At 39.9% G+C, this 21,943-nt stretch overlaps 1 protein-coding gene across 2 annotated transcripts in view; it reads left to right on the forward strand.

Moving 5' to 3' along the window:
- Positions 1-21,943, forward strand: part of CDH6 (cadherin 6) — a 136,002-nt gene that overhangs the window by 62,667 nt on the left and 51,392 nt on the right. For both annotated transcript variants that reach the window (XM_003274942.3, XM_012501600.2), the window contains exon 2: positions 10,192-10,547. In XM_003274942.3, coding sequence (XP_003274990.1) covers positions 10,320-10,547 — 228 coding nt within the window. In that variant the 5' untranslated portion in view covers positions 10,192-10,319. The remainder of the gene's footprint in view (positions 1-10,191; positions 10,548-21,943) is intronic.

Below are 21,943 nucleotides of genomic sequence, written 5' to 3' on the forward strand. Positions count from 1 at the left end.
AGTGTGCTGTATTTGTAACACGGTGATACCTCCAAGTGTTGTGAAGTATTCGCATGTTTGTTTGTTTGTTTTGAGACGGAGTCTCGCTCTGTCGCCCAGGCTGGAGTGCAGTGGCGCGATCTCGACTCACTGCAAGCTCTGCCTCCCGGGTTCACGCCATTCTCCTGCCTCAGCCTCTCCGAGTAGCTGGGACTACAGGCGCCCGCCACCACGCCCGGCTAATTTTTTTGTATTTTTAGTAGAGACGGGGTTTCACCGTGTTAGCCAGTATGGTCTCGATCTCCTGACCTTGTGATCCACCCGTCTCGGCCTCCCAAAGTGCTGGGATTACAGGCGTCAGCCACCGTGCCTGGCCACATGTTCGTTTTTATAGTCATTAGTCATATCATCAATTCACGCATTTAGTCATTCTTACATTCAGCCATGCGCGCATTCATCTATACATTTGCTTATTTTACAAATGTTTATCTGGTGTTACTATGTACCAGGCACTGTTCTTGGCACCAGGATGTAGGACTTCATCACTCTCCCAAGACCAGCCCCTGCCTTGTTCTGTTCTGTCCTCAGTTCTTCTGCCTGCCTTTTGTAGCTACTCTGTCTGTGCCTTTCAGCTACCCCCTCCCACTCCAGCCTCCAGCACTCACTCATCCCTTCAATTTGTGGGGGATTTAGAAACCTGATGATAAATTTGTTCAAATTGTGTCTGAAATGAGAGTAAATACAACCTAGATGCTGTTTCCGTGAGCAAAATACAAATGACATTATGGTTGTTATGGCTAAGAAGAAGCCTCTAGGTTAGTTGGATTTTATCCAAGTTCTGCCACTCACTAGCAGAATGTATTCTGGGCAAAGTATTCAGTCCCTCTAAGTCTGTGTTTCTTATCTCTCTAAAAGAGAGGATAAGAAAATGGTCCCCATCATGAAGTGTAAATTAGTTCAACCATTGTGGAAGACAGTGTGGCAATTCCTCAAGGATCTAGAACTAGAAATACCATTTGACACAGCAAGCTCATTTATGGGTACATACCCAAATGATTATAAATTATTCTACTATAAAGACATATGCACACATATGTTTCCTGCAGCACTGTTCACAATAGCAAAAACTTGGAACCAACCCAAATGCCCATCAATGATAGACTGGATAAAGAAAATGTGGCACATATACACCATAGAATGCTATGCAGCCATAAAAAAGGATGAGTTCATGTCCTTTGCAGCGACATGGATGACGCTGGAAATAATTATTCTCAGCAAACTAACACAAGAACAGAAAACCAAACACCACATGTTCTCACCCATAAGTGAGAGTTGAACAATGGGAACACATGGACACAGGGAAGGGAACATCACACACCAGGGCCTGTTGGTGGGTGAGGGGCTAGGGGAGGGATAACATTAGGAGAAATACCTAACGTAGATGACAGATTGATGGGTGCAGCAAACCACCACGGCATGTGTATACCTATGAAACAAACCTGCACGTTCTGTACATGTACCGCAGAACTTAAAGTATAATTAAAAAAAAAAGAAAAGAAAATGGTCCCCATTACAAAGGATTGTTGTAAGACTTACAGGTGTGTAGAGCATTTATCCCATTACCTGGCACATTTGTTTGCTGCTCTTAGTTAGCTTGTAAGTTTTGTAACAACTCTTTTTACCTCTTGGAGACCTGCATTGGTGTTATTTTTTAGGGAATTCATGAAGACTCAATTATAAGGCCACAGCTAGATTGAGCACTTGTCATGTGGGCAGCAGCCTGGCACACACCCCCTTAGAGTGCATTCGGAGTGAGGGCACCCTAGTCTGATGCATGAATTGGGATCTGGCTTTATTACATACTCACTGCATGACCATGGACAAGCTATTTGACCTAAGTTTCAGTTTCTCATCTGCAGAAATTGGAAGAATATTATCCACGTCTCAGGATTGTCATGAGAATTCATGAAAGCACCTTTGTGATGTGCTTAGCAAGGTGCCTAGCATGTAACAAGTTCAGGGGTAGAATATAGCAATGTTAACCAGTATTATTATTTACGAATTAGACATCATGTAATTGATAAAAGATGTACATATATCATCCAAAATTAATTAAACATCTCTACTCTTTGTAACACTTTATGCAAGTATTAGCCTCTAAAAATCATCTATGATATGCCAAGTTCACAATTACTTAATGGTAAACTGAACCATGTGATTGCTTTTGCAATTTAATCAAGTTAAATCTGTTTTGGACTTCCCATCCTAAGATACCTTCATCTCCTGCAGGCCCATAGCTGCCAGCCAATACTCTCTGGCTGCCCTTTCACTGAGCTGTTAAAAGAAGAGCCAGCTCATTGAAATCATCCATGCTAATTTGTAAGAGGGTTTTGACATCTCCCGGTCTTGTTTAAGCTTCGTTGTCTTCCATGGCCATGTGTCTAAAAGAATTAATGTAGCTGCCAGAGAACCTAACATATAAGCAGAGAATAATATGAAACCCAGTCTTTCCTACAATTCTGCAACCTAAACCTATAGTTTGCTATGGAAATGTTTAAAATTCATACCATGAAGAGCTAATTAAAAGTATAAAAATGCTTTCTCGTTTTTGTTCGCATGAGTAAATCCTTTGGGAAAAGACAGGGTCCACATGCCCAAAGGGCCCTCAAGAGCCAGGCAAGGTGCTTAAAGGAATGAAGCAAGCAGGTCTAGGAAAACCCCAGTGGAAGGGAGATGGCAAGTGGCATTTGAACATAAAGCCCCAGCAGGGGAGCACAGGAAGGACAGTGGGGACCGTGGCAGCCCAGGAAGCCCTTGCACTGCTGTGGAAGCAGCTCCATCCACTCCAGAAATAAAGGCCACCAGAACTTTTGAGGTTTCAAGTTAATCCACAAATGAGAATCTATTGATTCCTTGAAGAGTAGCAACTGACTTGTTTCTTAATTGTAGAATAAAAGGCATAACAAAAAAATGCACAAGAGGCAAAATGTGGCCCTAGGATGGCCTATATGTGTCCTCTGCTAAGATCTTTGGCAGTTTAAGTAGTTGTAGCCATCTTCATGTTCTAAGTAAGACCTCACATGAATTCATTCATTTTTATCCTCATAGCTATCCTATGAAGTAGGTACTATTATTGTCATCCCATTTTACAGGTAAAGAAACTGAGACACAAATTGGTCCCCTCTTTGTCCAGCCAGCGTTGTGCGGGGCTGAGATTCTCACCTTGACATGTGGCATGCCGGAGTCTGCTCTTCATCATATTCTCATATTTAAATAGTTTAGTAGTTCTCGCAATTAAATAGTTTGGACTTTGCCCCCACATGTGGTAAAAGAACTTTGTCTTTAGGCTCTGATTTAAGTTTTGATCCATTTTGTTTTCTGTTCCAAGTGAGTATTTCACTTCAGCGCCCCCACTACATATAAAATGCCATTTTATGTGCTGTAAAACATTGGATTTTATCTTTATTAATGCAATGTGTGGAATATGATTTCAGAACAAGGGCAATGCTGTTAAAATCACTTCATCTGGAAATACATCAGTTTGCAAACAGATTGGCATATTATCCACAAATATAAACATTTGCAAAAAAATATATCAGGCATCATTTGATGGCTCTTGCCATAATGATTCATTGGCACAAGAGAAGTGCTTCATGGTGAGAGGTGCCAAAGCTGTTTGACACATTTCAGTGGAGTTCATTACACACACGAAACGGAACCAATTTTACTCAACAGTGACTTTGACATTTACAGAAAAATGAAATGGACGTTTAGAAATGAAGACTTCATGTGAAATCCCTACCAAAACTTTTAAATTGGTTCTACCCTTGTGTTACCACTTCTAGAAGACTGGCCATGCTCTGTAGACATATTTTTATTCACAGCAGGTGGCCACCTATTCAAAACAAAGTTTCTTGGGTTACCAGGAAATTGATCTTGAGCAAGCTTAATTGGCTGTAAAACTCTTCTCTCAGAATAAATACCGTATTTTTTTAAGATTTACTTGTAGGAAGGCATGTTTCCCTTTGGCTTCACTCTGTTTAATTCATCTTCCTTGTTTTTTCCAGTTCTGTTTCCTTAATTTTCTGGGCTTTCGTGGATTAAATACCATCTTCATCCTCACTGCCCACAAAGACAGGGCAGGACTCGAGATTTCAGGCTCAGAGTTGTAATGCAGTAAGAGAGATGTTAAAAAGTCATAAATAACCAGCTGTTTTCTACTTCCTTAATGATATAATGCAAGAAAATGTACCAAAAAGTAATAAGGTATTTATGATACTTATGCTAAAAAGAGTTCTATATTTATGGGTTAGGAAGAGTTAAGTGTAGATCATCCAATGGGGTAGGATGACCTAAATATAGACCATATTTACAGAAATGTAAAGTACTATGCTGTTTGCAACACCATTTATCTGAAGAAACAATTTATAATAGGTTGTAAAACATTCTCTTACTACGGCAACTGGTTAAAGTATATTAATAACGTCGCTTTACTGAATGCTTACTGTGCTTTCAATGCCAAAGTTAAGGTCCCACATGCTAAAGAACAATGTGCTTGGTTTGTGAGTCTAGATAGCATTATAGTAATATCACACTGATTAGAATTAATCAACGACACCAGAACAAATCTATGTCAAGTCTAAATTTTAAAACTTGAACATAATTATATTGCTTTCAAATATGTCTTATATTTATTTAGTCTGCAAATAGTGTAATAAAATCAGTATCTCAAAACCAGATAATACATTTGAGTCATTCAAACTGTTATCAAACATGTCACCGGAGAAGCAATTCAATCAATAAAAAAATTTCTAATTAGCATATTAATTATTTGCGAATAAAAAGTGATTCCAAAGTACACTAGGGAACTTGAGGACATATTAGTTTGTCTTCTCATTCTATATATCCCTATGAAATATTTTTGCACTATTAATTTCCAATAATCTAGGGGAAAAGATTTTGCTAATCAAAAGAAAACGTCAGCCGAGCCTTTGCATTAATTATCACATACTCTGTCTTGATAGGACTTGAATTAATGAGGCCCAGGCTCCTCCAAAATGGCACGTATTAAATAAAATCTGGACTTGACCGTGCACTCTTGTGGATACTGAAGTACATATGCATATTGGCTGCCAGGCAAATAAATGTTCAAAGTATGCAATTACCAAAGCTATGTTGGCCTTGCCCCGCTATCCATAAACATCTCAATTACCTTCTAGTCATCAATAAAACAGGGTTCTGCAAAGATTCAAACTAGTTTTCTTGACCACCAACCACTTTTGCACATCAAATTTCCGAGCATACAAACGATTCCCTATAGAAAATAGAAAGGTCCTCACAAAAAATTAAGATCCCAACAAAAAGAAAAGAGACATAGTTTATTAAGTAGCCTTTTATGTCCACTGCTAAACTGTCATTAGACTATAATTAGGTAGTTCACGTTTTATTTTTATGGAGTTGTTCATGTTTCTAATTGATTGGCTCCTAATGCTAAGAGGGAATGGAGGGTAGGGTGAGGGCAGAGAAAAGGTTCAATATCTACCTCGTTTTGCTTTTCCTCCCTCCCACCATCTAGTCTTCAGGTATTTTGTGATTGAATAACCCTGCCTGCTATTTTAAGTTCAGTATCTGAGCATGCCCTTACTTCTTTCCCCTTTCCATTTACTTCCTGACATCTACAAAATGAGCCACCACATCTGATTGCCCCTTACCACATGGTTCCCCACTACTTTGACTGCTCAGAAATCAACCGTTTCCCACAGTTCTCAAAGTTGCGCTGCTTCTGGGCCATTGTCTTCCTTTGCTTGAACGTATGACCGTTCTGCACCGTAAGAATCCTGTTTTTTGCACTTAGGGGCATGCTTGCAGCATACTGATTTTTTTCCCATTTACGGTTTTTCAGGTTAAGTAAAATCTAAAATTTGGAAATTGTTTTAGTTCATTTTCTATTGCTTATAACAGAACACCTGAAACTGGATAATTTATAAAGAAAAGGATTTTATTTCTTAAAGTTATGGAGACTAAGTACAAGGTCGAGGTGCCACATCTGGTGAGGACCTTCTTACTGGTGGGGACTCTCTGCCTAGTATCACATGGTGAGGGGGCTCAGCATGCTAACATGTGATTCAGGTCTCTCTTTTTTTTTTTTTTTTTTCCAGACAGTTTTGCTCTTGTTGCCCAGGCTGGAGTACAATGGCACGATCTCGGCTCACTGCAACCTCCGCATCCTGGGTTCAAGCGCCTCCTGCCTCAGCCTCCTGAGTAGCTGGGATTACAGGCGCCTGCCACCATGCCCAGCTAATTTTTGGTTTTTGGGTTTTTTTTTTTTTTTGGTAGAGACAGGGTTTCACCATGTTAGCCAGGCTGGTCTCAAACTCCTGACCTCAGGTGATCCACCCGCCTCGGCCTCCCAAAGTGCTGGAATTACAGGCATGAGCCACCGCACTTGGCCTCTCTTCCTCTTCTTATAAAGCCACCAGTCCCACTCTCATGATAACCCATTAATCCATGAATGAGTTAATCCATTCATGAGGGCAGAAAGAACCCTCATGATCCAATCATGTCTTAAAATCCCCACCTCTTAATATTGCCACACGGGGGATTAAATTTCAACATGAGTTTTAGAGGGGGCAGATATTCAAACCATAGCAGATATCATTCATTTTAACTTATCAAATCCTTTTCTGATGTAACATTAGAATAATATCAGTATGTTAATTACCAGTACCATTTTTACAGGGGCAAAATTACTAAGTTAAAGCTAGCTCCGATTTTCTTTCACCTGAATAAAGATGACTTTTAAAACCTTAACATAATAAAATGGAAAGGAGAAAATATGGATTCTATGAATGAGTCCATCCTCCAGTGAACTTTCTTTTTTGGCCCATATTCTTCTCCTTCAGGCAAACAGTGGTGACAAGTCACACAGTATCTCTGCCTTCCCTGTTTCTATACAACTACTGTTAAATGCTGAATTGAAGTCCACACAAAAGAAAACAATTAGTATATAAATTACTTTAGATTTTTCAAGTGCTTCTATTCTTTAAGAAAATTTTGACTTGGTTGGAGATGTTTTCTGATCAATAAACTATCTTCTGCAGATGTTTGCAATGTGTTGTAGATGGATTCTATACATGCAATACAAATGAGAATAACAACAATAATTAGTGATCAGAATACCTAATACTTAATACTACCTTACTAAATGCCAGGCACTGTTCTAAATGGTTTGCATGTAATGCCTCATTTAATCCTTATAACACCCTATGAGGTGGATAGTATCATTATCCCATTTACAGAATAAAGAAACTGAGGTACACTGAGATGAAACCGTTTTCCCAGGTTTACAGAAACTAATGTTGCAGACCCTAGCACTGATGATCATAACCACTGTGCAATCCTGCCTATTAAGAAACATTAAATTAGAATTGCTAAGTTATATATGCAACAGTTTAAAGGGGTTTTTAAAAAAAAAAAACTATAGAATTTCACAGAGAAATCTATCCCTCTAAAAAACTAACATCAAATATGAGTTTGAGCATATTGATCATAGTAATTAAGTTATATATATTAAGTTTTTAACAAGGATGCACCCTGTCAAGTGGATACAAAAAGAGCTGGATTGTAGCAAAATTAGATGTTGTAGCCTATTTGGAAATACTACTTAAATTTTTATCACTTAAAAGCTCATTACCAACTAAGAAAAAAATGAAATACTTGACATTTTGGTATCTGTGATATTAAAAAGAACTAATATTTAATATTCAAGTGGCAACAGCTTGTAGAGTTTGCACACAACACCCACAGGGATTGATTTTTCTCTAAAATGGCCTTCAGGAGTCTGCCTTTTAAACAGCTGACACCTCCATTCTCCGCATGCCTCTTTCCTGCCAGCACCATGGGGTGCTCACGGAGTGCAGCAGCAGACGTGTAATTCTTCACTGCAGGATTTGTCTTTGCAAATAATGGAGAATGAGGGAAATTAAGAAAAATGTAATTTCCACAGATTCAACCTCAGTGTAATCTCTGCTACTAAAAATGAATAGATGTCTTTAGAGGGCTTTTCTCCATATGCACTCTCAGTCCCCTTTATATACCATCTATGAGGAGAGAGAAGAATCATTCGTACCTAACTGATCATCAGTCATTCCACACCTGTACCAAGGCTGCATTATGACAAGTATACTGTTGCCTGGCATTTTTCCAGTATGGCTAATTGTCGCAGTACTAATTTACTTACCTGTGGAATTTTCAACTTCCCTAGCCTGCTGTCAAGAAGATGCATAATAATGGAATAAAGGATTTAAAATGCCGAATATTATAAAATATTTCACTTATCTTTCAATAGAAGACTTTGACTAAGCCACATATTAGGTGGCTATAATTACTCATTGCTGGAGTAAAAAACAAACAGAAACCTTGTCACATATGCATTTACCTGGTAGAACGACAAGAATCAGGTGAACCAATCTTTTCTGATGTAGAGAAAAAAATACTAATCAGATTACCTAAAACATGTTCTGGATCTGCATGGTTTAGAGTTAAATGTACCAGTTCAATTACTATTACTTTCCGCATTACAAAACACTTCCTTTTTGTTGTTGTTGGTGTTGGTGTTGTTAGTATTATTTAAGACAATTTTTTTTTCTTTTTTTTTTGAGATGGAGTCTCACTCTGTCGCCCAGGCTGGAGTGCAGTGGTGCGATCTTGGCTCACTGCAAGCTCCGCCTCCTGGGTTCACACCATTCTCCTGCCTCAGCCTCCCAAGTAGCTGGGACTACAGGTGCCCGCCACCACACCCGGCTAATTTTTTGTATTTTTTTAGTAGAGACGGGGTTTCACTATGTTAGCCAGGATGGTCTCGATCTCCTGACCTTGTGATCCGCCCGCCTCGGCCTCCCAAAGTTGCTGGGATTACAGGCGTGAGCCACCGTGCCTGGCAAGACAATGTTTTTTCTATATCAAATAGTAAGACAAAGGAGTAATTTACTGTTTTTTTCGCCCAAAAACGTGGAAAAGTTTCTAAAGGAGATATAGGCATATATGACTTTAATTGCATAAACTAGCAAACCAATTTGGGACATCTATACCAAGCAATCTGGCCACCAGGATTTTTTTAATGGTAGATTGTGTTTTTGAAAATTAATATTTCCCATGGAAAATTATCACCCACAAGTATAATAGCTGACATTTTTGTTACAGTTTGTTATAGTTCTTACAGTTGATGGCCCTCACTGTGGTACTTAGATATGTTTGACACATCTGCGAAAATTACCTAGCAACTGTGCATCTGTAATTTTTGTTATAACAAATGTAATTGCAGTTTTACCAGTTTTAACAAATATGCTTGATTGTTTATGATACAGGCAAAAATTTATAGATAAAGTTTAGGATTTCCTAAGGAAATTTGAATAGAATTGCTCATTTAATACTTACAGTCTATTAAATACAAATTCTATAGGTTGCTTAATCACCCATCCTATAGTATTATTAGGTCCTCTAAGGGAAAAAAAAAAGTTTTCTGGTCAAGTTTGGGAAATGCTGGATTAAATATGTATAGGCTTATCTTTATTGTTGCAAAATATCACTTTGGAAACTTTATTTCAGGCACTTTGATATGCTAATCTGCACTCTGAAAAGAAGGTGTATGGTCTTTTCCAACCTTATTTGACCCAAAGGTCCTACCACAGCTCATCTCTGAAGCCAAGAGTCTGCAGAGCTGGCTCTGCCTGACTCACGCCTGGCACATCTCAGGGATTCAATACATTTTAGTGAAATTTCAACATTATCCACTTTCAATTGAATTCAAATGGTCTGTGATATTCTTTGCCTTAGACTTGTTCATGAGGATAAATATGCAAATAGAATCAGAAACACAAACTCATTTTTTCTACCAGATCTCAGCCCACATATTCCAAGGTAAAAGAGGAGCGCAATAATCCATTCTGGCACATTGACCTATGGCAACACTATTCCTTAAAATAGGATTTTTAAGCGGTAGGAAAGGAGAAAGAAAACAAGAGCTTCCTACCCAGCACATGCCTTCCATTTAGCATGTCTGGAAGACCGTCTCCTTCATTTCAAAATTGATAGCCAACTTTTTTTTGTTGTTTTGCTATTCAAATTTCTGTCCTCTTTTTTCCCAGCCTATTTGCTCTAACACTGAATTTTAAGCATCTCTAAAAATGCTTGATATGTTATTATTCTTTCCAGATATCCTCTGAGAGCCAAGCAAAGAACATTAAGGAAGGAAGGAGGAATGAGGCTGGATACGGTGCAGTGAGAAAGGCGCTTCCAAGAGAGGGGCACTCACTACCCAGGGACTCGACGGTGCCATCAGCATGAGAACTTACCGCTACTTCTTGCTGCTCTTTTGGGTGGGCCAGCCCTACCCAACTCTCTCAACTCCACTATCAAAGAGGACTAGTGGTTTCCCAGCAAAGAAAAGGGCCCTGGAGCTCTCTGGAAACAGCAAAAATGAGCTGAACCGTTCAAAAAGGAGCTGGATGTGGAATCAGTTCTTTCTCCTGGAGGAATACACAGGATCCGATTATCAGTATGTGGGCAAGGTAGGATTCCTTTGAGTGCTTTGACATTCTGGGTTTAAAGCCTGAAGAAGTTACTTGTAATAAATAGACGGGGAGGATGTGTACTATTCCCCAATATAGTAAGAATTGTTGCTTATCTGGTAAGACTTTTTTTTTTTCCACTTGAGTAGTTTCGGGAAGAAGACTGTAGCAAAAAGCTGAGAAATGTTAGCCCTGCAATAAAGAGAGAGAAAATGCTCCAGTTGAAAGTGAAACACCCACAACCATCCGCACAGGATTATCATAAACCCTTTAATTTTTACTGTAGCTTAAAAAATGTGGTCTGGCTATTCTATAAAGCAGGGTGTATTAAAAATAGGAATGGAGAGATTAAGCTGTAAGCAAAGGAAGGCTCCTTTTTCTCTCATTCAAAAGCAAATATTCTGAGCTATAGTCCTTTGGCCAAGTGCAAATTAACTACTTCTTAACTCTGTTACCTATAGCACCATCCATCCTCTAGCCAAATGGAGCCCTTTGCTGTCAAAACCCACCACAGCCTTAGATTTGGCAGCTGCTCCTGCTGCTACTGCTACTGTTTAGTCTTATCTCAAATAGTTGGCAAAAAACAGGTATTTCAAAATCTTGTGATTTAACTGTGGCAAAATTTGTAAAAGAGAAAAATGCTTATGTAAAGGTACTCTTTCCAAATATCATCTGACCATTTTATTGACTCCAGAAAGTAAAGTGAGGAGGCATCGCTTATTATAGCCCTCACAGATTCTGGAGCTGAGTCAGGGAAACAGCTTGGTTAGCCTGTCATCGTGAGTTTCGTTGGAATTTTATCATCAGCTCCATCCTTGTTGCAGAATATCTGCATACTGAAAAGATGTCAAAGAAAAAACCAGGGTTACAGGTTTGTACTTTGTAGGTTCTGTGCCTCATAAGGTGATGTTGATTTTTTAAAAATCATTGTCACACATCCCTTCATAAACAAACTGATAATGAACATAAAAAGATACATGAGAAAATGCATTCATTTATGACTACAGCTATGATTTTAAGACATCTATATTAGGATATCATACAAAAAACATACATTTTGCAGATCCCAAAGGCTGCATGTTCACACTTCAATCTGTGATCAAATATCCCTGAATAACCATATGTAAATATTCTCTTTAAGTATTTACCACCATAAATGAAGGAAAGCCATCCACGGCTTGGGCTGACGTAATCAGGAAGTATTCCAATGATGTGAATTATTAAGGTAGAATAAAGTAAGAGAGGAAGTATTCAGTGAAGGGGTGAACGTCAACACAGATCCCCAAGGATCTAGCCATGTATTTGCTGTGACATTCACACTCTGTGTGACTGCTAAAGACAGTTCAGCTACTTGTACTTCATTCCATTTCCTTTGTGAAATTTGAAGAACACTAGGTGAATCGGGTGATGGTTGTAAAAAATAATCATCATCTTAAAATCTTTAAAGCACTTTTTACAACACAAATAGCATTGTTGCCATAGAAGATTAAGTTTTAAAAAGTGCTTTATCTAAATGATGGTTCCCCTTTTTCCTTTCCAGCTTTCCTCTCCAATTGTGATGCCATTTTACATCTATAATGCCACATATTCTTAAAAAAATAAAAAGGCGGGGCAGGTTATTTCAGGATACTAGAAACAGCAGTGGCTAAAACCTCGTAAGAATCAGTTTTACAATTATAAGTGTGAGAAGTAATATTGCCATGGGGAAAAGTTACAAGCTGTGGACTCGAGCAGATCCGAGAATGCATCACTGTGCTGCCAGTTGCCAATTATGTGACCCAGGACAGGCTGTTAACCTTTCTGGGCTTTCGTTTCTTCATCCTGAAAGTGCATGCAGCAACGCCTACCTGCCGGAGTTGCAGTAAAGTGATAAAGGCACTAATGGCAGGGACAAAGTAGGTGCATAAAGAAGTTACTATTATTGGTAAAAATCCATTATATATGTTCTATTAAATCCATGTGCAATGCATTGAAGTGGCATATTGACTTTCATATCACTGCAGAAGTAAAATGAGGTAATTAACAAAGCTCAGTGGAAAATATAGAGAATCATGGCAAAATCTCTTCACAACCACAGCTTTGACTGGATTAGTTGGATTTGGATATTTTATGGGCAGCTAGATAAATTTCCCTCCCTCCTCATCACTTGTCCTTCCCTGCTGCCCCTCCTTCTCCTCCTTGTAGTTATAACACATGAGATATTTGCTGGAAAAAAAATATCAAGGGCAACAACTGAATTTGTCAAAGTTGCCTCCATGGCCGTATCAGACACATGTTAGAGGTGGTTTTGAGCTGTTGATACGGCATTTTCTCAAATTCCTCTTTGAAGTTATATGATATCAACAGATGAAACAATTAGACTAGTATTTTTTACAATTAAAAATAATAGAAAAAAATACATTTAAAAAAAGATAAAAGAGAGAGTTGCCCCTCATTTGTGGCCACAAGTTGGTCCACCTTTAATTTATCTGGAATAAAAGAGATACCTGATGCGATTATCCAGCTCCACTAGGTCAGGAAACTTTTGGCAGGAAAAAACGATTAGAACAGAGCAGAGGTTCCAAAACTTTCTTGGTTCACAAAGCCCTTAGGCTCAAAGAAATACCTTATGGTGCCATGTATTAAATAGTTAGACTCAGACAACTTAATAAGAATTTTTGTTCTAACAACTTAATAATTATTTGAAAAAAAATACAAACAAATTGACAAAAAAAATTATTTCACTCTTAACCACACTTACAAATGGTATGTGTGCATCTCTTGAGCATGGCACAATTTCTCAATCAGATCGGACACAGCCCTCTCATTTCCTTTTCCACCTTGACTTTTGCACTGTAATTGCTTTTTATCACAGCCTCTATGGAAAACTCAGCTTTATAAATATAAATCATTGAAAGGAACGCAGCACCACCTACTGTTGAAACTGTGAACTACCTTGAGCTAGTAATTCGCAAGGGGTCTGCAGAGGTCACGTGCTGCTTATTTCCCAATCTTTTTCCTTCCTTTTTTTTATTTTATTTTATTTTCTTCTTTTTTGAGCTGGGGTCTTGCTCTATCACCCAGGTTTAAGTTCAGCAGCGCAGTCTCCGCTTACTGCAGCCTCGACTTCCTGGACTCAAGATGTCCTCCTGCCCCAGCTCCCAATTAGCTGAGACTACAGACATGAACCACCACACCAGGCTATCCCTGAAATTTTTAAAATATTTCCTGGTCAGCTCCCTCCTGCAACCCAGGTTGCCTCAGTGCATACTCTGGGAACCACTAGAATAGTTAGGTTGACAAATAAAGGTGTACCAAGGCTAATAGAACCTTAAATCATGCTATTCAAGCAGATTACTACTAAATAAAAATCACTCAGAGCCTATCGTGGGTGTCTAACACTCAAAGGATCTATCTGTATGTGGAAGGATAGAAGCATTAACTGGGGAAAAGTAATGCTTTTGAGATAATAACACTTAAAATAGAAGAAAGAAATGTTTACATTAACATCTGTTTGTCTTTCTGCTGGTTTGAAATAATGACAACACAAATTAATTTGTGGTAAGTCATCGTGAGGATGGTGGAGTGAGGAAAATGAGAATAAGTAAGGGAAACAACGGGCTTTCGGGTTTAGAAGGGAGAAAAAAAGAGAGGGTCATGGGTGGCAGTGGTGGTCACAACAGCCAATGACAAGAATAGACAAGATGGTGCTTTACAACTGAAGCACAAGCAACTGCAGCGAGACCTTCCTCCTCCGTCTTAACCTTCCTCAGCCTTCCACTGTGTTCTGTTGCCATTGAGATGAATGCAGAGACACGGACAAGACAAGGTGGGGAGGAATAGTGGAGAAAGCCCATTATAGCTGAAATATTGACAAACCAAATTCTGATTTATGAGAAAATGTCAACATCCACTCACTTAAAATGGTAGTGGTGGGGACAGGTAACAGGATAGGAAGAAGTAAGTGATCCTGTATTGGGTAAGTTTCTGAGTTCGTGAGTTTAAGATATAAAAACGGGATGTGATTGTTTTCTAAACCACATCTCCATTTGGGGGCTGCTTGGAGCTACTTTAGCTTGAGTGGCACCTGTGGCACCTGAGAACTTGTTAGGAATGCAGAGTCTCGGGCCCTACCTCCAATCTGAATGAATCAGAAATCTGCATTTTAACAAGATCCCCAGGTGAATCGTACGCATGTTAAAATTTGAGAAGTGCTGCTTTTAAAAATACCTTCCCTGGGTCTCACCTCCCCAGAAATTCTGATTTAGTTGGTTTTTAATTATTTATGATTCTAACATGTTGCCAAATTTGGGAACCACTGTCCCAGGAGGATGTTACTGCCAATCGTGATAACAGAATGTGGCAAGTTCGGTGATAAACTGGGCATCCACAAAGTGTTATCAAATAAAAAGCAGAAGAGCCAACCAGGCTCTGGGGCTCAGCAGAGCTTCCTAGGTGTTTGAACCCCATCTAAAGACAGAGCAGGTGTTAGCTTACACTGCAGAGGGAGAATTGCCAGGACCTCCCAGTTAATCGGATGAGGAAGCCAAAGGTCTGAAAGCTGGAGTTCAAAGAGTGAGAGATTTAGAGACTGAACAACCAGCAGAGTGAAAGAGTCCTAACACCGACACAGAAAACTCAAAGAGGTACATATTTTCTTGTCAGGGGCTAAAGAAAAGAGTATTTTATTTTTATACAAAATCCACTTGGGTTATCTTTGGCTTATGTAAACTTAATATAATGGAAAAATGGAGGGAAGCCTTATAATTCCACATTTTCAGAGATCCCTGTAACTCTCTAGCCTGTTTTATGTAACATAGCAATTTCTTGACGATGATAGGTATATAGTCTAAGATTACATTCCATAAGAAAAAAAGAGCACAGGTAGATGTAGATACAGATTAGATTTTGAAGACATAGGCATTCATTAACACAAAGATGAATTTACTTAAAATATCAGAATTATGCCTAACTTTAGGCAGAAGATTTGCACAGTACCATTCAACAGCTACAGCAACACTTAATTCCCATCTGCTCCATTTTATCTTCCACAGTGTTCTTTAACCCCTCCTTCCACACAATGTATACATAAGACCAGCCTCCACTAATGCATTCGAGGTGCTTCTATTTTTAGTAACATGCCAGATCTGTTTTTATGGAATTTAATAAACTGTATACTTTCAAAGGTATTTTCTGATGGAAGTTGGTGATGGTTTTGAGGGGACAGTTTTCAAAAAAATTGATAGGCTGTATTTTTTTTAAATATTATGAAAATATGGGTTCTATTTGAGGCCTTAACGTACAGGCTTTCCCAATATGCCTTTATCCTCAGTCTTTAAAATTAATGTCTACCCAATTCAATGAAGCCACTCTTCTCAAGATAATTAGACAGTAATGTTTTAACGGACCATAAAAATAAAAGTTGTCAGCCATACACACCTTTAAAATTAGAAATGAGCAATTATTTGTTACCATAATTACATGATCCAAATTAGTAAACATGAAGCAATATTTTATCGTTCTGAAAGGTTACTTAAAAGATGCCATCGTTGAAATGTTGCTTTTTTTAATTCTTACACTGATTTTTTTTTCCTAAAAAGAGCATCAACTGAAGAATAGAAACCTCCTGGCACTAATTCTATGCGTGATTCAGCGAGTCTCTGAACCACTTGTTGCTTCAAACAGCAATGTCAGATGAAAGCATCGTCATAGCTGATATTTTCTGAGCATTACTTTGTTCTAAACCCTGTCCTAAGTGCTTCAAGTGGGTTATCTCATTGCATCCTCGCAGCAACCCTAATGCATGGGTATTGTTTCCATACAGATGAGTAAACTAAGGCTCAGAGCAGTCAAGTATTTCAGGCCATTGTCTCACACTGCTAAGACCCCGACAGACGATACTGTCTGACCACCTAGCTACTCAGTTATATACTCTCCCCTGTATGTCCACTTTGCAAAGCCATTTTGAAGCACAAGTGAAAAAAAACCCGGAATATGCGTTGGTGTTCAATGATTGCATTCTACGCAGTACCACAAATACTGATTGAGAATCTATTGTGTGAAACCCAAAGGTAGAGAGAAAAAAAAAAATTTTTTAAGGCTACTTTTAAAGAGCTGCACGAATGTCTGCCTTATTGTTATGCACATTCCTTTTACTTTTTAATTTCCAGAACACATTAGTGGTATTCAAAATAGTTACATGTGAGCATTTTAGAAGCAGATATGCAATTAGTGATCTTTCTGGTCATTGTGATTTTTTTTTTAAGTGTCTTTTTCTTTCCCTTGATAACCCTCTCTAAACTTCCGTTCTGGTTCAATGACCCACAATAATCTTTTCTCCCTGAATCAGGGCAAGTGCCTTGGGCACATCCCTCTTCTTCATCATTTAAATTTAATGCTCAGCCATTTAACTAACATTTTTATATTTCTATGATTTAGCATATTTAAGAGAAAGTGCATGCATACACTTGCTCATTGGATATACTTCTTAGAAAATATTTCTAGAAGTAATTCCTCAACAGCCATTATTGGCAATAATCCTCATTTGTTTCCACTGAAAGTGAAACCAACTGATTTCACTTTCTTGATGACAAAAGTTTCAATTTGCTATTTGATACTAAGAAAATGTCTTGTATAGCAGCAATTTTCTGGCTCTTAAACTTCTCTCTGTGCACAGTAGCTCATGTGGAGAGCAGAAAAGTTAGAATGTCTGGCCTTGGTCATAAACCCAAGGCAACTCTTACCTTGGCCAGCCACACAGCAGAGTAACAGAGAAAGCCTCACAAGGAACGGATCCCAGATACTCCAACTTCCATTTCATCATGCCAGTGGAATCCTAGAGCCTCCTGCTTGAATTCAATTTGTTGAACAAAATGGAGGGATCGAGCTGGGCATATGGCTTACGCCTGTAATCCCAGCACTTTGGGAGGCCGAGACAGGCGTTATCACTTGAGGTCAGGAATTCGAGACCAGCCTGGCCAACATGGCAAAACCCGGTCTCTACTAAAAATACAAAAATTAGCCCGGCGTGGTAGCGCATGCCTGGAATCCCAGCTGCTCAGGAGACTGAGGCATGAGAATCGCTTGAACCTGGGAGGCGAAGGTTGCAGTGAGCCAAGATCGCGCCACTGCACTCCCAGCCTGGGCAAGAGAATGAGACTGAGAGGTGACAGCATGCTGGCAGTCCTCGCAGCCCTCGCTCACTCTCCGCACCTCCTCTGCCTGGCCTCCACTCTGGCGGCACTTGAGGAGCCCTTCAGCCCGCCGCTGCACTGTGGGAGCCCGTTCCTGGGCTGGCAGAGGCTGGAGCCGGCTCCCTCAGCTCGCGCGGAGGTGTGGAGGGAGAGGCGCGGGCGGGAACCGGGGCTGCGCGCGACGCTTGCGGGCCGGCGCAAGTTCCGGGTAGGCGTGGGCTCGGCGGGCCCTGCACTCAGAGCGGCCGGCAGGCCCTGCCGGCCCCGGGCAATGAGGGGCTTAGCACCCGGGCCAGCGGCTGTGGAGGGTGTACTGGGTCCCCCAGCAGTGCCAGCCCACCGGTGCTGCGCTGGATTTCTCGCCCAGCCTTAGCTGCCTCCCCGCAGGGCAGGGCTCGGGACCTGCAGCCCACCATGCCTGAGCCTCCCCGCCTCCGTGGGCTCCTGTGCCGCCCCAGCCTCCCCGACGAGCGCCGCCCCTGCTCCACGGCGCCCAGTCCCATCGACCACCCAAGGGCTGAGGAGTGCGGGCGGACGGCGCAGGACTGGGAGGCAGCTCCACCTGCGGCCACGGTGCGGGATCCACTGGGTGAAGCCAGCTGGGCTCCTGACTCTGGTGGGGACTTGGAGAACCGTTTTGTCTAGCTAAGGGATTGTAAATACACCAATGGGCACTCTGTATCTAGCTCAAGGTTTGTAAACACACCAATCAGCACCCTGTGTCTAGCTCAGGGTTTGTGAATGCACAATGGACACCTGTATCTAGCTACTCTGGTGGGGACTTGGAGAACCTTTGTGTCTAGCTCAGGGATTGCAAATGCACCAATCAGCACCCTGTCAAAACAGACCACTCGGCTCTCTGTAGAATGGACCAATCAGCAGGATGTGGGTGGGGCCGGATAAGAGAATAAAAGCAGGCTGCCCGAACTAGCAGTGGCAACCTGCTGGGGTCCCTTTCTGCACTGTGGCAGCTTTGTTCTTTCGCTCTTTGCAATGAATCTTGCTGCTGCTCATTCTTTGGGTCCACGCTGCCTTAATGAGCTGTAACACTCACCGGGAAGGTCTGCAGCTTCACTCCTGAAGCCAGCGAGACCACGAACCCACCGGGAGGAAGGAACAACTCCAGATGCGCTGCCTTAAGAGCTGTAACACTCACGGCAAAGGTCCGCAGCTTCATTCTTGAGCCAGCGACACCACGAACCCACCAGAAGGAAGAAACTGCGAACACATCCGAACATCAGAAGGAACAAACTCCTGACACGCCACCTTTAAGAACGGTAACACCGCGAGGGTCCGCGGCTTCATACTTGAAGTCAGTGAGACCAAGAATCCACCAATTGCGGACACAAGACTATGTCTCAAAAAAATAAATGAATAAACAACCAAGGAGTCAAAGTAAAGAGTGAAGAGTTTGGATGCTTTTTGTTCCCACTGTAGCTGTTACTTCCACACTCCAACAAGTTAAACAGAGGTAGAAGTTGTTGCAAGGTTAGAGAGGCTCCCGTGCTCATTAGGACACAGCCCTTTGAATCTATTCTATAGGCATAGTTATTTATTGATCAGCATAACTCGTTCATAGTATTAGTAAACCATGTAAATACTGATTGCACCAGAGTTCATTTTTTTTGTCATAATATGGGTCTGTAGTAGCAGATAGGAATATAAATAAGCTGAACGCCAAGATCCTAGTTTACATTTCTTTTAAAATCAAGATCTCTAATTGTTTTCAACTTCATTTTAGATTCGGAGAGTACATGTGCAGGTTTGTTAGCTGGTTACATTCCATGAAGCTGAAGTTTGGGGTACAGCTGATCCCATCACCCAGGTACTGAGCATAGTACTCTACAGTTAGTTTTTCAACTCCTGCCCTCTCCTTCCCACTTCCCTCCCCGCTCTAGTAGTCCCCAGTGCCTATTGTTGCCATCCTTACGTCCATGAGTACCCAATGTTTAGCTCCCGCTTATAAGTGAGAACATGCCATATTTGGTTTTCTGTTCTTGTGTTACTTCACTTAGGATAATGGCCTCCAGCTGCATCCATGTGTTGCAAAGGACGTGATTTCATTCTTTTTTATGGCTGCATAGTATTCCATGGTGTATACGTACCACATTTTCTTTATCCAGTCTACCATTGATGGGCACCTAGGTTGATTCCGTGTCTTTGCTATTGTGAATAATGCTGCATTGAACATGTGAGTCCATGTCTCTTTTTGGTAGAACAAAAATCCCTAATTTTAATTTTGACTAAATTTTATTTCAAAAATCAGATAATAAATTCCTGACATACTGTAATCAAGCATCAATAGATTCCTAAACCATGGGTGTTTTTCATTTCCACTGATATGAAAAGCCAAAAATACATTGTAACCAGAATTATACATTTAACTTTCAGAGGCCTCAACCTCTCTAGCCAAATTTTAAAATGTCTTCCTTATGTTCCACCCACATTTACCAAAAATAAACAGACATTTGGGAGGGGTCCTCCCTTTGATAGCCTTCATCAAATTAGGAGATTATGTTTAGATGTCAATGTGCCATTGCAACCTGGAGGGGGCAACTCTGTGTGTGTTGGTGTAGACTGCTGGGCGCAAACTCCCATCTTCCTACAAGCTTTTATTTTGCCAGTTACGAAGATGACAATAAAATGCAACATGAACATGCTAAATATATCAGTGTTCTTTGCAAACCTTTCTTTCCATCTAGAATTGAAGATAGATCAGAAAAAAGTACAGAATTAAGAAAATTAGAGCTTTTTTTTATCACAATTATCAATACATAAGTCAAAGTAATGGGTATTCTCAAAGGCCCATGTAAGGAGTCAAATTTGAAATTATGTGACCGGGAATAAGAAAAGAAGATGCATACCAAAATATTTCCTAGGGAAAGCATTTACAGTTTCTTCTAGTTTTTTATTCACAGAGAATATATATGCACAAAAAGGAGAGGCATTTTAAAAGATTAAAGTATATACATATAAAAAAAGAATAAATATTTTAGGTGAGTTGGTGTGTTTCAAAGGACTTGAGAGCAGTGATGAGGGCATAACAAAAAGCTTGAAATATCACTCTGAATATGGGATTTAATGCCCACTAGAGGGAATGGAGATTGGAGTTAAGAAGGTAGTTGAAGAAGTTATCTCAGTTATGGCTTTTTTGGAATGGATTTGGAGAGAAAATGCTTTTCATTGATTCAACAATTACTCGCTAGAGAGTGTAAGTCAATAGCATGAGCAGACTGTCTATGTTTCAGCCTCAGCTGCACTTCTGACTACGTGTGTAATATTAGGCAAGTAATTTAATGTCCCTGTGCCCCCTCGATTCCTCAACTGTTAAAGGAGTCATAAAATTATTGAGGTGAGAATTAAATAAGTTAATACACAGAAAAGGCTTAGAACATATCACAGGGCCCAACATATCACACTTACTAGTAAGGAACTAAAGCAAGACCCGCGTAAGGAGGGAAGGTGCCCTGCTGTGAAGTGTGCCTTCAAAGAACAGATGAAATGGAGAGAAAGAAGAGCCAAAGGTGAACAGGTGATCCCACTCACGGCCAGTGTTGTGAAGCCAAGTATTATGGGTCAGAAGATGGTGCCAAAGCAGTGAAGGCAGCTGAGTCTGATGCATTAACAGCAATTCGGGGCGTGAGTTTTTATAAAAATATGAAGTTGCCTTTATTATTTTAACTATAAGAAAAATAATATGCACACGACACCTCACATTGTTTGATGATCCCTGGCAACTGGTAGATTCCCCTCTATTTAAGGATATTTATCCTTTCATTTGAAAACATCATCACTTTATGGTACAATTTGGGGTTTATATTATTTCAATTGCCATGAATGTTATTATAGAATCTGGTTAACTCTTGTTTGTTTGTAATAAGAAAGTTTAAGGCACCCAACAATTTTTTAAATGATCTTTTCACTTGGGTTATAATGAGGTTTTAAACAGGAATCGTTATCACAGTTAAGTTATGATTAATGTCGTAATCTCCTTATATAATTGAACCAAAGTTTTATTGTGAGAAAATTACTGTTGATTTAATTATTTAATTACCCTGAATGTTTCACCTTTTTAAGAGCAGAATAATTAATTCTTTGTTTAAGGTTGAACTTTGACCTTAACTATATTGAGCAGTGTTTCAAATTGGATCCCAGGCCTACTCTTTCAATTAGCACTTGAGATATTGAATGCAAACTTTGGAATACTTACATCTTTGCAAACTC

Source organism: Nomascus leucogenys, chromosome 6 (genome assembly GCF_006542625.1).
Source record: "Nomascus leucogenys isolate Asia chromosome 6, Asia_NLE_v1, whole genome shotgun sequence".
In the NCBI taxonomy this organism is placed as follows: Eukaryota; Metazoa; Chordata; class Mammalia; order Primates; family Hylobatidae; genus Nomascus; species Nomascus leucogenys.